The 14,879-nt window shown below is 37.4% G+C and overlaps 3 protein-coding genes across 4 annotated transcripts; 2 read left to right on the top strand and 1 right to left on the bottom strand.

Moving 5' to 3' along the window:
- The first annotated feature begins 2,530 nt into the window (after positions 1-2,530).
- LOC111594220 lies at positions 2,531-5,644 on the top strand. Of its 2 annotated transcripts, none has more exons than XM_023307418.2 (3): positions 2,531-2,658; positions 3,621-3,791; positions 5,401-5,644. In XM_023307418.2, the coding sequence occupies exons 1-3, from the start codon at positions 2,604-2,606 to the stop codon at positions 5,604-5,606; spliced, it is 432 nt and encodes a 143-aa protein (XP_023163186.1). In that variant the 5' UTR covers positions 2,531-2,603; the 3' UTR covers positions 5,607-5,644. The 2 variants fall into 2 exon arrangements, with proteins under 2 accessions (XP_023163186.1, XP_023163188.1); XM_023307420.2 differs by lacking the exon at positions 2,531-2,658 and adding an exon at positions 3,314-3,524.
- Positions 5,645-7,065: 1,421 nt separating this feature from the next.
- On the bottom strand, positions 7,066-7,839 carry LOC111594218. The gene is made up of 2 exons (XM_023307416.2): positions 7,688-7,839; positions 7,066-7,614 (listed from the first exon to the last, which is right to left on the bottom strand). The coding sequence occupies exons 1-2, from the start codon at positions 7,746-7,748 to the stop codon at positions 7,220-7,222; spliced, it is 456 nt and encodes a 151-aa protein (XP_023163184.2). The 5' UTR covers positions 7,749-7,839; the 3' UTR covers positions 7,066-7,219.
- A 522-nt stretch (positions 7,840-8,361) lies between these two features.
- Positions 8,362-13,003, top strand: LOC111594205 (ring canal kelch protein). The gene is made up of 3 exons (XM_023307403.2): positions 8,362-8,937; positions 10,988-11,389; positions 11,791-13,003. The coding sequence occupies exons 1-3, from the start codon at positions 8,480-8,482 to the stop codon at positions 13,001-13,003; spliced, it is 2,073 nt and encodes a 690-aa protein (XP_023163171.1). The 5' UTR covers positions 8,362-8,479.
- Positions 13,004-14,879: the final 1,876 nt, after the last annotated feature.

Below are 14,879 nucleotides of genomic sequence, written 5' to 3'. Positions count from 1 at the left end.
CGGATATCTAGGAAAATTATTAGCATGCCCAGTGTGAAATATTTAACTGGAAAATGCCATGCTGCGAGCGGAAATTGAAAATCGCTCTGCGAACTGGCTTTCACGCACAGCACGCATACGCAACGTTAAACAGTTCAATTATTTCAAATACCCTGGTTGCATATAGATGGATATGGATAGATAGTATAAAATGGATGGCAATGTAGATAACAAGTAAAAGTTAATTAGCTTAGCTAAGTGTTAAATTATAATTTGTAATCAAAATGAAATTAGATTTTTGAATATATAACAAGAAAAAAAATTGTTTTAATTAGTTTTTGTTGGGGCAACCTAATAAAATAAATAAAATATATTTATGTAAATATGTATATATATTATATTTGTGTAAATATATATATATTATATAGATAAGAATTTTGTCTAAAAAAACATAATTTATAATTTATTTTATCAAACGTTAAATTCTTTTAAAAAATGATATAAAAAAAGTTTTTTCCTATAACTAAATTTGATGATATTTATTATTTATTTATTCACTTTTAATGCTGTTAATATATTATAAATGTATTGTGCAAACGAAAATTACATTTAAGAGTTAGAAAAATGAATTATTTAATCGAATTACTCCTATAGCTTTTATGTAAAATACAAATTAAATAAAAATTAATTTTACAGGGTATTTATAAGTCGTTACATAATACTAGCAATTAAAAGTGATTAAAATTGCTGGGCAATATTTAATATTTGACAATTGTTAGTGAATGTCACGCGACAGCCAATACCGCAATTGAAATTGACAATTTGATATAAAAGCAGTTTCCAACCGAAAAACAAATTTTTTAAAAATAGCTTAAAGTCAAAAAAATTTACAATAATTATGTAAAGATCAATTATGAGAAATTTGAAGCTTCTGAAACGATTTGAATGCAATAGCTAAGAAAATGAAGCTGAGAACTGAGTCAAAGCTTAAGCTAACAGGTGAGAGAAGTTGTGTTCGCATTTGAGCGAAAATATAAACAAAATCGGGTAAATTTCCATCAAATTGAGTGAGTATGTTGGAAAAAGTCAAAAGACTGCAAATTGCTACTGATTACTCAAGACACTTTAACCTGCGCACTCAAAGTACTTCGCGTCTGATTGATAACCAACAGGCGAACAGACAAAAGGCAAAAGGCATTGGCATGCTATAAATTCGTTTGCCATTTGCTGGCGTACCAAAAGGGGTTTCTTTTTGTTATAAGGATTTAAAAAAGCCAATGCCGTCTGAGCTGCTCATTGCGACTGGCTGGCTGACTGGCTGGAGGGCGCATCACCAAGACAACAGACAGCAAAGATTTTAACATACTCAATAGCTCAAATATCAGGCACAATAAATGGCAATCAGCCTGGATAACGGCACTAAATGCAGACATTACGACAGACAGGTTTTGAAGAGGTGAATGAACGCATTACACATAACCATTGCTCAGGCAGGCGATATTTTTAGTTAGGTGTGACAGGTGAAACAAATCCTCTTTAATTGCCTTAAGCACAGCTCACCAACAGACACTAGCAACAGTTGAGAGTGAAGCACTTAGAGTGAATGAATATATATAGACGTATATGTATTTTTAAAAGTATATATATACATATTCTGCATTAAGAGATTTGAGTTCAATTTCATTTTAATCAATTTCATTAACAAAAATAATGTTTTTATTATTTATTAATATTAGTCCCAAGTCTCTTACAAGTCTTGTTTATATAGATTCGAAGATCAACGATCTAATAAAAATGGACATATAAACGGACAGTGCTAAATCAGCTTTCGAACTATACGTGATCAATTCAACTTGCTTCTAATGCAGTCAGTCAGCGAGCCCAAGACCAACTGGCCGAACGAATATGGGATTTGGCGTTTTAAATATGGCCAATACCAGAGTAGCAGCACAGTCACAGTCGCCACTTCACCATTTACTCTCATTTAAATACACCAAATTACTATAATATATATATACAAAAATTAAAAAACAAGTTCATACATAGTTAAACAAAATTATATTAATAATAAAAATAATAATAAAAAGTATTTAAAGTACTTTCATTTCTATATTTTTTTTTTGTCATAATTACAGGGTATAACATAGCACATAACACACTCAATTACACGCAGCGTGGAAAAACTGTGTCAGCTTGCAATTAAATTCAGTTAAAGTAAATTAAATTTAAGAAAAGCTGATCAACCGCAAGAGTCTCACGCCAAACACATACAGAGAGAGAGAGAAAGAGAGCGAGTGAGAGGAAAAGAGAGAAAACACACTCAAAAGAACTGCAAAAGCGAAACTACAGATCAAAACAAAATAGTTTTTCTGTTTACTTTTATTTTTCTGGTTTTATTTGCACATTTTTCTTCTCATTGGCACAGAACTCGTTTTGAGTTCCACTCACAAAAATTTATTTAAACAATTTAAGCTGAAGAAGCTTTGCGCTTTGCACTCAAAACAAGTTCGCAGCAATAAACAAACGAAATGCGCATTCAGTTGTTCGTCGACTGCGAAGCCGTTCAAAACGTTCGTTAAACGAAAAGTTTAAACAAACTAAAAATATATAAACTTTTGTGGAAAATGCTAAAGCAATTGTTTGCCTGTTTGCTAATTGCCATGTGCCTCAGTCACAGTGGTAAGTTTTTTCTTCGTATATCATAGAAAAAACAAGAGAAATGAAAGAAAAGCTTTAGTTGGAAACCGGTTTGAAATTTGTTACATAACTGTAAAGGGCAAGCAACGCAAACGAGCCAAAAAACTTTGATATTTGAAATTTATAAATTTTGAAAATATATTTGAAAATTATTTATTAAAAATAATGAAAAATAAAATAGTTACAGAAGCAAAGCTTTACAACTATGTGAAAATCGTAATATGCAAATGGTTAAAAATATAGAAATGCAAAATAAAACCAGTTTAAAGTCGAAATTGAAAGCAAAACCTGAGATGAAATTATATTCAAATCTCTAAATTGTAAACCATACAGAAAACTCGTTTGGGATCTAATCGAATTCTAATAAATAAAAAAAAAGAAATTTCCCAAAGCATATTTAGCCAAAAATTATTTAGACAAAAGTAAATACAATTTTAAATAAATATTTCAAATACAATTTAACCATATTTACATTATCAAAAGCTAAAAATAAAATGAAACAAAAAATTGTTCAAAAATAAATAGTTATTTTAAAATCTAAATGCAACATATGTTAAATTTCTTGTGAAACATTTGTCTCACATCAAATACATTTCCAATAAATATTCAGGAATTTCAATAAAACCAAAAATAATTTATAAAAATATTAAACAATAGCAAGAACAATGCCATTTTGTGCACGTATTACGAGATATATAAGACGTAGATGTTGGCTTTGCTGACTTCATAGCGAAAACAAACGCAAATAGTTATATGTTTACATATAGAGAGAGAGAGACTTCCAGTTGGAAACGCTAATTCGCAGTAGGCGTTAGATAACGAGCCAAGCGTAGCTGAGGGCGTCTCAGGTAAACTGGTTGTAACTCTGCGAATTGTATTTGTATCTCAAAAATAGAACTTCACCTTGCCTCGATGCTCTCTAATTGTTTCATCTGCATCCACAGCAACTGCCATCAAATGCTATCAATGCAAATCACTGACGGATGTGAACTGCAGCAAAGACAAACTGGATGAAATGTCGAATATACGCCAGGTGGACTGTGACAGCGTTGCAAAGCCGAGCACCATGGAGCAGCTGCAGCCTGTGACCAAGTGCAACAAGGTGGTCACTAGCGGTAAGTAAATGCATTGTCCCACTTCTAGCCACGCCTCGCCCCTCCACCTGCAACCACTTCCCACATGATTTGCATTCGCAATGAATAGACGACGGCAACGACGCCGCGCACACCTTGAGCAAACATAAAAAAAACTAATTTAATTATTATTAGTGATGTCATTGCGTAGACGCGTCAACTCGATTCGGAGGCCGATTCGACTTGATTAACATATATATAAAAAAAGAGATTCCAAAATCGCTCAAAAACGCAAATCGCTGAGCTGAAAATTCGTTTACATTTAAGTCATGCGACAAAAATAAAGCTTTGCGTGGGCTTTCGATTTGCTAACAAGTCACAAATCCCAAAAACAAATTGTTCAATACACAAAAATTCTAAAGTAAATAAAACAATTGAATGAAATTTGTTAAAATACAAAAGCAATATAAAAATCATTGAAGCATTGCTTAAAATATAGCACATGTGAGAAAAATAAAAATTTCATTTTTTTTGGAGAACAAGTAAATCGAAAATAATAATAATAATAAATATAAATAATATTGCCATATAAATCAGTTTTCATAGCAAAAAGACGATGCAGTCTTTAAATATTGCTGCACCCTAATAAAGTTTTTAATTTAGAAGTTTTAAAATCGACAAATTTCATAAGAAATATACATTTCCATACAAAAATCAATTATTCACAGTACTTAAATTTAAAATATGAATATTATACATAAATTATAGTTATTTATGCATAACACCTATAACTAAACATGACTCACAATACTCAAACAATTTATTATAATTTATGGAGACTAGAACAGGTAGATAAAACGTAATCTATTGCCATGTTTAAGCATTGAACTGTTTCTGGAAACTCATCCGGATAAGGTTAAAAAACTTGAAATCTGTTAACAACTGCAATTTAGTTGAAAGCAATATGAAACAGTTTTTAAGTAATAGAATTCCATATTAATTTACGAAATTACATATATTATATGTACATTCAAACATTAGGGGAATCATGGACAAGTTCTGACAGTTAAGTACATTCATATTAACTGTAAATTTATTTTTTACCACGTATCCTTGCATTAGAGAGCAAGTACTAGTTAAACAAAGCCATTGGTAAAGTATATCTATCACATAGGAACCACATAAAAGCAGTCTTCGAGTTTGGTCAGAAACTGTAGTAGCTTAAGAAGCTTTTTAAAGCTGTAAAAGCTCTCAACCTTTGAGCATAGTAGTAGCGAGCAGCGAGTAGCGAGTAATACAAGAGCTTGGTACAGTCAAAGGCCACTGAACAATAAGCAGTTGCCTTTAACAAGAACTGCACTTGCTGGACTTGCTATTTAGACATTATTTCCATTGAGAAAGTTTAGAGCATTAAAGTGGAAATTAGACCTGCCGCAAAGCCTTAAAAACCATAGCCATCTTCTAGCTGGTACACCTGCCTAGTAAGAAAAATTATTTGCATGGTACACACGTATAAAAAAATAACTCAAAAACTTACCAGTTTAAAGCGACTCACAACACTAGCAGCAGCAGCAGCTCTGAAAACTTCAAGAAAATTCCAAAGCGAAAACCAAAAATTAAATCAAATTCATTTTCTTTTCTCTAATTCTAGATCGCGCTGGCGTAATTGTCTCTCGCGACTGTCACTTTGAGGTGGTTGGACAGAAGGAGAACGTGTGCACAGTTACGCACAGCCGTCAGGTGGAGAGCTGCTACACCTGCAAAGGTGATCTATGCAATGCCTCGTCTGCAGAACGACTTTTGGCAATAACATCAGCAGCGCTGCTCGCATTATTCGCCATTCAAATGGCGCTGTAAGTGGGCCCAGCTTATTAAATATGATTAATAATACATTGTAACATTTTTTAAATATTATTTGTTGGTTTTTTTCTGTACAAATAAATTACAAAAATTATTTCAACTAAAAACTAACCTTATAAAATCTTGTATGCATTTGCAGCTTTGTAGGACGTTGTCTTTAAAGTCAATATCCATCCAATAGTCGTCGTAGCCATCCATTTCCAGCTTATTAACTTTAATTTATTTATAATTAAGCACAAATACAAACGAAATAGCGAAACTTTTCACACAAATTACACAGAACTCACGAATAATAACTTTTTTAGTATGGCAACACTGGCTGCTGCAAATAACGGCGCTTTTAGCGCACACTTATAGAAATAAACGCTTCAAAATACGCACACAATATGTTCTCAACAATTAAACAATAGCAAATGTACTTAACAATCGTTCATATACGTTTTTAAACTTGCAAATACATTTTTCAACACGTTTAAACATAAATTCGAAACGAGCGACGCGCACAAACACACGAAGACACGGAAAGGAAAGAATTTGCAATTCTCTCAAGGCGCCTAACAGCTCTCATGCAATGCAGCCTTTGGTGGGTCACACACGTCACAATGTCGTCGTTTGAGACAACGAGTATCGTTGAACGAGTAACGAGAACGAATTGGTATTAAGAAATATAACAAAATTGAAGGAAAATCTTTCAAATTATATCAAATTAAAATGTTTGTAGGTATAAGTGATCTTGCTTGGCATATAAGTGTAAGTTTTTCAATGAGATCATGAAAAACATTTTGGTCATACAAGTATCTAATACAAGTACTCGATACTTTATTAGGATATATAACCACTAAGTATAATATTAATTAAAGAATCAATAAGCATATGTAAGTAGGACTTTAGGACGAAATAATAAGTCAAACTACGTAACTAGTTCGTTTATATATGAACGAGCCCTATTAAGCAGATCGAGGAAAAAGTTGACTTAAGTTTAAGTATTTATTGAATATAAATATATAAATAAGTACTAGTTCGCTCATATGAGTTAAGCAATACATGGAAACAAGTCAAAAATAAACTAGGTCACTCTACACGTCACGGAATCCTTGAACAAATTAAATAAAGCTGTGAACAAGGAACTAGTTCACTCTTTATACATATGAAATTGAGTGAAGCTCATTTTTGTAAACCTTAGATTTAATTAAGGAAGTATATTACATTTTGGAGAATCACTTAAGGAAACAAAATATTTATAGATTAGGGAAACGTTAAAAATAAACAATTTAGATTTAAATGTTTTATTCGGTTGTAAAAATGTACTATTTTGTATTACAATAAAAATTTGTAAACTTTCGTCACTTAAACTAAACAAGTGTAAAAATCGGCATACAAAATAAACGAGATTGCGCTTTTATCTTAAATGATACGGAATGTGAATATATATATATATATATATATATATATATTCGATTGTAATACATATGTGTTTAGATATGTCTATGTGTACGCAAAGGCAGGACGGAAATGCGTTTCTTTTGTTAAGTTATTTCGAGTTGAAGGCACATTCAAAAATTACACAAGCAGTAATCGAGTAAAGTAGTCATTCGCTAGATGAGACGCTGCTATTGTCGCAGAAAATGCGCTACTAGGCCAACGACAAAGGTGCCAAGGAGGACGCTGATTAGGCTACTCCGTTGCAGGGCCGCTCCATTGCAGCCATCCTTGCTGTTGCAGGTGCAATACTCCATGAAGATGTTGTAGCTGCCGGTGCGCATCAAGCAAAAGCGTTCGTCGCCCTCGATGCCTGGTTCGCCCATGTAGGCGCAGCTGCGGAAGTAGCGCCACTCCCCGTGCACCTTCTGGCGGATCTTGCGGCACATAGTGGGTCGGACACCCTTCAGTTGCTCCAGTTCGCTGGCCTGATGGCAATCTGTAATCGCTAGCGTGCTGTTATCGAAGGGATCTCCGCACTTGGGATCGCTATCAGAGCGACATTCCCAGCATTTGATGGCCGAAGCTGCGATTGAGACACCACGAGACAAATTAGTTTGACTGTTTGTTTTTGTTAGTTTATTACGCATGCAATTTACCTGTGTGCAGCAGAAAGCATAGCACTGCAACGGCTAATACACACTTTTCCACTGTCTGCATTCTGAGTTGCGTTTTATTTTAAAGTTAATTAACAATTTGTAAGCATGAAATTAATGAAAACAAAATGCGAACACCGCCCTAAAAATTATGATGCGTGCATCGATAGTTGTTAGTTGTTATCGATGATTTCTGAAGCGTTGCCACTTAGACGCATTTGGTATTTTTTCTGTTATAACCACTCAATGAGATTTAAAATAAAAATAAACGTTAGTGTAAGTGTAGGAAAGCACAGTTCCCATTTTTTTTAAATGTGTAAGTATGCACATTCTTAATTATTTACTTTATCTAAGCAAAAGCAATTGTAATCAGTTATGTTATTCGAGGCTAATTCTGTTAAGCGAGATGTAGTCCGATATGCGCAATGGCCAGTCTATTGTCCGACCGCCACAAAGTTCCCAGCTGCGATTGAATTGTTTCGCATTGCTGTTAAACTCAATTTGGTTGCTTCTACATAAAATCAAACAAAATTTGAATCAGTGCATCTATGCTGTTAAAATAGATAACATTCATTTTTATTTAAATTTTTTCGAACCGGTTAAAAGTAGTGCCTACTGTTAAATAACTTTACAGAGCACTGTTAACTTATTGATGCCAGAAATCATATGGTATTTTTTTCAGTTTTTGGACGGACTCGATTTTTACAAGTTGCAACTTGCGGAGTTGCTCGAAAAAAATAACAAATTTTTGTTAGCTACATTCCGCTGCCGCGCGTGCTGTATGAACGTGTGTGAATGATAGCTCTGACTGCATTATTAACCAAATATACGATCGGTATTATGAGCAATCTAAGCAATGGCAATCTGCAGCAGAATCAACCACAACAACAACAACAACAACAGCAGCAGCAGCAGCAACAGAATAACGGTGAAGCGGGCGCGGGTGCGCCTGCGGCACCCTTGTTGATGGAGCCTGGTGGTCCAATGCCCGCACCTGGTTTGGGTGTCGCCGTAGGTGTGGCCCAGCGACAGCGCCTCCTACTGCAGCAGCAGCAACAACAGAATCCCGCCGCCGAAGGCAGTGGCCTGGAACGAGGCAGCTGCCTGCTGCGCTATGCCAGCCAAAACAGCCTCGACGAGAGCTCCCAGAAGCACATACAGCGACCGAATGGAAAGGAGCGCGGAACTGTAGGGCAGTACAGCAACGAGCAGCACACGTCGCGCTCCTTCGATGCCATGAACGAGATGCGCAAGTAAGCACAAGTCTCGATTTCGAATACTAGATACCCTGTAAAAGAGTGTAATAAGTGAGATAGGTTAAAAAGAAGGCAAATGACAGCCGTGAGGTGTGTGTAACAACATGAGTGCCCGACTATGAATACCATGTACATGCAGAACAACATACCCTGTAACTGATTTTCTTTGATTTACATCATTGCAAGACGTATCAAGACAGGAATATCAAAACTGTAGTTAAAATATAATTGTTTGGCTAACAGATACCCTGTGGGGGATAAAAAACAAAACATTTGAAATTAGTTATCGACTAGTAAAATACCCTGTAACTGAAAGAAGTTCAATTACTAAAAGCTGCTGTCTGGCATATAAAAATGAGTAACAATATATGTGTTCGACTAAGTGTTACCCTGCATATATAGCAAAATATTAAGCTCGAAAATAATATATATATTATATATTTGATAGATCCTTTATGACTTCTGTTCGTTCGCAAACCTATTAATAGTTCATACCCGTTTGACCTATATCTAAAGAAGGGTATTGGGATGAAGTGAAATTGCAATGAACATTAATTGGCTGGCAAAGAGGCAATCAGCTATTGCAGTTGTTCCGCTATTAAGAACAAGTGCGTCATAGACATAGACATACCCTGTAGGCTAGTGCAGGCTATATATAAAGAATATTTAATTAGATATACCTCGCACGATGCTAATTAACAAGTGATACATATTGCATGAATCTGCTCATTCGACCCACTTGTTATGGGCATATATTTATATTAACATGCTATAGCTCACCCGAACACCCGTTACATATTGCTTGTCATATTCAATATACCCACTTGACTCAATTTTTAATGAGTAAATGTTGTACAAATATAAATTCTACTCAAGATTTGTTTATTTTGGTCTTGGCAAAAATATGATTTTTATAATGGGCCAAAAAGTGTCGAGACGCGGTCAACAGTTGCTGTTGCCGATCTCTCGCCCAACCCAACTATTCGCGCCCTCTCTCTCTCACACACACTCGCATAATTGCGCATTACGCTTTATTTGTCTTCAACTTTAAGCAGCAATAAAGTATGAACAAACAGTGCATACTTACACGCACGCACACACACGCATACACACTTGCATGTATGTACTTGTGTGTTTGTATATTCACCTCTCGATTCTGTCGCTATATATATGTATGTATGTATGTATGAATTTGCTTTTGTCAAAAGGCCATTCGCATTAATATTCGACTTTGCTTTGATTATAATGATGAGTAGTTTTTTTGTATTTCATTTTTATTTTTGTTTTGTTTTCGCATTAGACAAATATAAATGCCCTTGAACTTGAAAATGGCCCGTTTTTAGTATTTTTTCGTGTTATTTTTTTGCTTTTTTATTTGTTCACTTCCCACTTCCGTGTGGCCAGCTGATTAGATGTCGCCTATATGGAAAAGTACCTTAATGGAAAAGTTTGTATTTTTTGACTGCCAAACTTGTTTTGGTTTCTTTTATTTAATTTATTTCATTTTTTATTTCTGTAAGCCAATGCCCTAAACGGGCTACGCACCGTGGGTCCAATGGGCTCTAAAGTTTTTTTTTTTCATTTACATTTTCAACTGTAACGAATTTTAAAAAGTACAAATTCCTAATGTTTCCAATTGTTTTACAATATAATGAAAATTGGAATGGATCAAAGAAACACTTGATTAAAAGACTTAAAGCAAAGTTGGAAAAAGATGGATATATAAAAAAATGTAAAATATTTATATACTCTAAAAAATATAAAAATATATACTCAATTTAAACAATATATTCTACTTAAAATATTTAATTTTTGAAAATATACTCTTGAACACAAGGGGAAAAAAATTAAATAAAAAAGTATCATACATAATTTTTTTGATTTAATAAAAATTTCGAATTTTTTTAAATTGTTTCTAAAAAAAATTGGAATATTTTGTTAATTATCGCACGCACCACTGTGCTAGAAAGTTAATACCGAAACGCTATAAACGTGCTGACCTTACTCAATAACATGAATATCATATGCTCCACTCTCTCACACGCAGACAAAAACAGTTATGTGATGTCATTCTGGTCGCCGATGATGTGGAGATTCATGCCCATCGCATGGTCTTGGCCTCGTGCAGTCCCTACTTCTTCGCCATGTTCACCAGCTTCGAGGAGTCGCGCAAGTCGCGCATCACGCTGCAAAGTGTGGACGCACGTGCTCTGGAGCTGCTCATCGACTATGTGTACACATCGAATGTGGAGGTCAACGAGGATAACGTGCAGGTGCTGCTAACCGCTGCCAATCTGCTGCAACTGACCGACGTGCGAGATGCCTGCTGTGATTTTCTACAGACCCAATTGGATGCCAGCAACTGTTTGGGCATACGCGAATTTGCCGATCTGCATGGCTGCGTGGAGTTGCTCAACTATGCAGAGACATATATTGAACAGCATTTCAAGTGAGTGCACAACTGGGCAAAATCAATCACTCAATCATTCACTCAAACACACATTTATGTAATTCAATATGTGATTATTAATTTGCGTGAGCGTAAAACAGACTTCCCAATGGATTATTCCTACAGCCGATAAGCTGAAAATACTTTTAGTATTTGTCATGCATAGAACTCACATAAAACAGCTCGTATAATACACAAATTTGATCTCTATTAAGTTAAGCTCAAGTGAAAGTTTCCTTACCCCAAATACGCTTAATCAGCATAAACCCTCATCTCATTAGCTCCTCACTTTAGCCCCTATATATATATGTATCACATCTTTAAGTTATGCGATAATTGAGCAAATTTGATGACACACACACCCTAACTTGTTTTTCTGTTGTTTTTCGCTTCTCTTGCAGCGAGGTCATTCAGTTTGACGAGTTTCTGAATCTTACGCACGAGCAGGTCATTAATTTGATTTCCAATGATCGCATCTCGGTGCCAAATGAGGAGCGCGTCTATGAGTGTGTCATTGGCTGGCTGCGCTACGATGTGCCCATGCGGGAGCAATTCACATCGGCATTGATGGAGCACGTGCGTCTGCCATTCCTCTCCAAGGAGTTTATCACGCAGCGCGTGTACAAAGAGCTCTTGCTCGAGGGCAACATCGAATGCAAGAATCTGATTATCGAAGCCTTGACCTATCACCTGCTGCCCACAGAAACAAAATCTGCACGCACTGTGCCGCGCAAGCCCGTGGGCATGCCCAAGATTTTGCTAGTTATCGGTGGCCAGGCACCCAAGGCCATACGCTCCGTGGAGTGGTATGATCTGCGCGAGGAGAAATGGTATCAGGCAGCCGAGATGCCAAATCGTCGTTGTCGCAGCGGTCTGTCCGTGCTAGGCGACAAGGTCTATGCCGTGGGTGGCTTCAATGGATCGCTGCGCGTGCGCACTGTGGACGTTTATGATCCGGCTACAGATCAGTGGGCCAATTGCAGCAACATGGAAGCGCGTCGCTCGACGCTCGGTGTGGCTGTTCTCAATGGCTGCATCTTTGCCGTGGGTGGCTTTGATGGCACCACCGGCTTGTCCAGCGCCGAGATGTACGACCCAAAGACTGAAGTCTGGCGTTTTATTGCCTCCATGTCGACGCGTCGCAGTTCGGTTGGCGTGGGCGTCGTCAATGGTCTGCTCTATGCCGTTGGCGGCTACGATGGCTTCTCTCGGCAGTGTCTGGCGTCCGTCGAACGCTACAATCCCGACACGGATACTTGGTGTGCCGTTGCTGAAATGTGTTCACGTCGCAGCGGCGCTGGAGTTGGCGTTCTCAATAACATCCTGTATGCTGTGGGTGGCCATGACGGGCCGATGGTGCGCAAATCGGTCGAGGCTTATGATTATGAGACAAACACCTGGCGCTCCGTGGCGGACATGTCCTATTGTCGTCGCAATGCTGGCGTTGTGGCACACGATGGTCTGCTATATGTGGTGGGCGGCGATGATGGCACCTCCAACCTGGCCTCCGTTGAGGTTTATTGCCCAGACTCGGATAGCTGGCGTATATTGCCCGCCTTAATGACCATTGGACGCAGCTATGCTGGAGTCTGTATGATAGATAAGCCCTTGTGAATGGAAGAGCAGGGCGCGTTGGCAAGGTGAGTGAGCGCTGAGTTTCACAGAGTTGAAAATATATAATAACACTATGTCATTTTCAGGCAAGCGGCCTCGCTGGCCATAGCGCTGATGGATGATGAGAATAGCCAGGCTGAGGGCAGCATGGAGGGCGCTGTCGGTGGTGCTGTTTATGGCAATATCATTGCTGCCGCTGCAGCACCACCATCACCGGCACAACAGCAGCAGCAGCAGCAGCAGCCAGCTAATCATCCGCACTATGAGAACATCTATGCGCCAATTGGACAGCCCAGCAACAACAATAACAATAACCAACAAGTTGTTGTGGCCAATGCCAATGCCAATGCCCCTGCAAATGTTGAGGAAGCAGCTCAGCAGCCACAGCAACAGCCAGCGGCATCAGCTGAAGCCAATGCCAACAATCAGCCACAAGCCCAGCAGCAACAACAACAACAGCAGCAAGCACAACCAACACCACCACAACAACAACAGCAACAAGCGCGCATGCTGCCTATGAATAATTATCGCAATGATTTATACGATCGCTCTGCATCCACAGCGGCTGCCTACGATGTTCCAAGAGCCGTTCGCTCCGGCCTGGGCTATCGTCGAAATTTTCGCATTGATATGCAAAATGGTGAGAAAGAGTTTTTTTTTCAAGGTCCAAACCATTGATAAGTAGCTTAAGAAAAATAGAAGCTTAAGACTGTATATAGAATAACATTGCTATATTGAATATATAGAAGAAGGTAGACTTAAGCAGAATAGAATGAATCTGAATTGCGATGCTTGTTTACGTCTGTCTGTTTGTAAAATGATAAACATGTTTATTGAAGAATGCAGATGAAAGCGGATAAAATGTCTGAACAATGAGATGCGAACTCTGCCTGTTTGTCTATGTGATCATCGTGCAGAGAGAATGTTAAAGAAATTAAGGTAAATTGAATTAGTTAGTATAAACAGTTTTGTTTAGAGAAACAACTATAAATATATGTGAGTATAATAGAAATTTATATAGCTATGATTAGCAGTCAGTTAGCTGTCTCATAAAACATTTACTTGACTATCTGTAGCTACTGTCTTTTTATATAGAAAGAGTCTCTAGTCTAATCAGTTAGGGATTAGATGTACTCTTATGTATCGTTATGACAATTTACTTCTCTCTGTGCCTGTGATCTTGATGCTAGCATATTGAAATATTAGATATATAATTTAAGCAGAACAATCTACTTTAACTGCAGATTACGTATAGATCATTATATTAATAGAGGCCGACAGCAGTCTGAACAAACAGCTAACACTATGATGATATCCAGGCGTCTGATTATCTGCTACATATCAGATAGATAATAGAAAATAAAAAGTTCTGCCTTTTTTTCTATGAAGTTATTTAGATGTTAGTACCTTAACCCACTAAATGTAGAAGCCAACAAGTTTTTTCTTGAGCACTCTATGCATTTCCCCAAAATTCTTAGATAATCTTATGCATTTAAAGTAATTACTATATAAAACGTAACCCGTCTTCGCGCTTTCCTATTAACGCTCTCCTGCAACTCCTTTCACAGGCAATCGTTATGGCAGCGGCCTGCGCTGTGCTCCACTCTATGCCAGCAATCGTTCAAATTGTCAGCGCCAGCGCAGCTTCGATGACACTGAATCAACAGATGGCTATAATCTACCCTATGCGGCAGCAGGCACCATGCGCTATGAGAACATATACGAGCAGATACGCGATGAGCCGCTTTATCGCACCACAGCTGCTGCGGCTGCAACACGTGTGCCGCTCTATACGCGGCTGGATGTGCTGGGCCACGGCATTGGACGCATCGAACGACATCTGAGCTCCTCCTGCGGCAACATCGACCATTACAAT

The sequence above is a fragment of the Drosophila hydei genome, unplaced genomic scaffold (genome assembly GCF_003285905.1).
Source record: "Drosophila hydei strain 15085-1641.00,03,60 unplaced genomic scaffold, DhydRS2 tig00008114-arrow-pilon, whole genome shotgun sequence".
Taxonomy (NCBI): Eukaryota; Metazoa; Arthropoda; class Insecta; order Diptera; family Drosophilidae; genus Drosophila; species Drosophila hydei.
Note: the sequence above shows the minus strand (reverse complement) of the source record. Positions and strands in the feature narration are given on the sequence as shown.

Excerpts from the sequence above, each read along its gene's own strand:
- LOC111594220 (XM_023307418.2), top strand. The coding sequence starts at position 2,604 with ATGCTAAAGCAATTGTTTGCCTGTTTGCTAATTGCCATGTGCCTCAGT. Across the intron at positions 2,659-3,620 it reads CATGTGCCTCAGTCACAGTG|CAACTGCCATCAAATGCTAT; the intron begins GTAAGTTTTTTC and ends CTGCATCCACAG. Across the intron at positions 3,792-5,400 it reads CAACAAGGTGGTCACTAGCG|ATCGCGCTGGCGTAATTGTC; the intron begins GTAAGTAAATGC and ends CTCTAATTCTAG.
- LOC111594218 (XM_023307416.2), bottom strand. The coding sequence starts at position 7,748 with ATGCAGACAGTGGAAAAGTGTGTATTAGCCGTTGCAGTGCTATGCTTT. Across the intron at positions 7,615-7,687 it reads ATGCTTTCTGCTGCACACAG|CTTCGGCCATCAAATGCTGG; the intron begins GTAAATTGCATG and ends TCTCAATCGCAG.
- LOC111594205 (XM_023307403.2), top strand. The coding sequence starts at position 8,480 with ATGATAGCTCTGACTGCATTATTAACCAAATATACGATCGGTATTATG. Across the intron at positions 8,938-10,987 it reads GCCATGAACGAGATGCGCAA|ACAAAAACAGTTATGTGATG; the intron begins GTAAGCACAAGT and ends TCTCACACGCAG. Across the intron at positions 11,390-11,790 it reads TATATTGAACAGCATTTCAA|CGAGGTCATTCAGTTTGACG; the intron begins GTGAGTGCACAA and ends CTTCTCTTGCAG.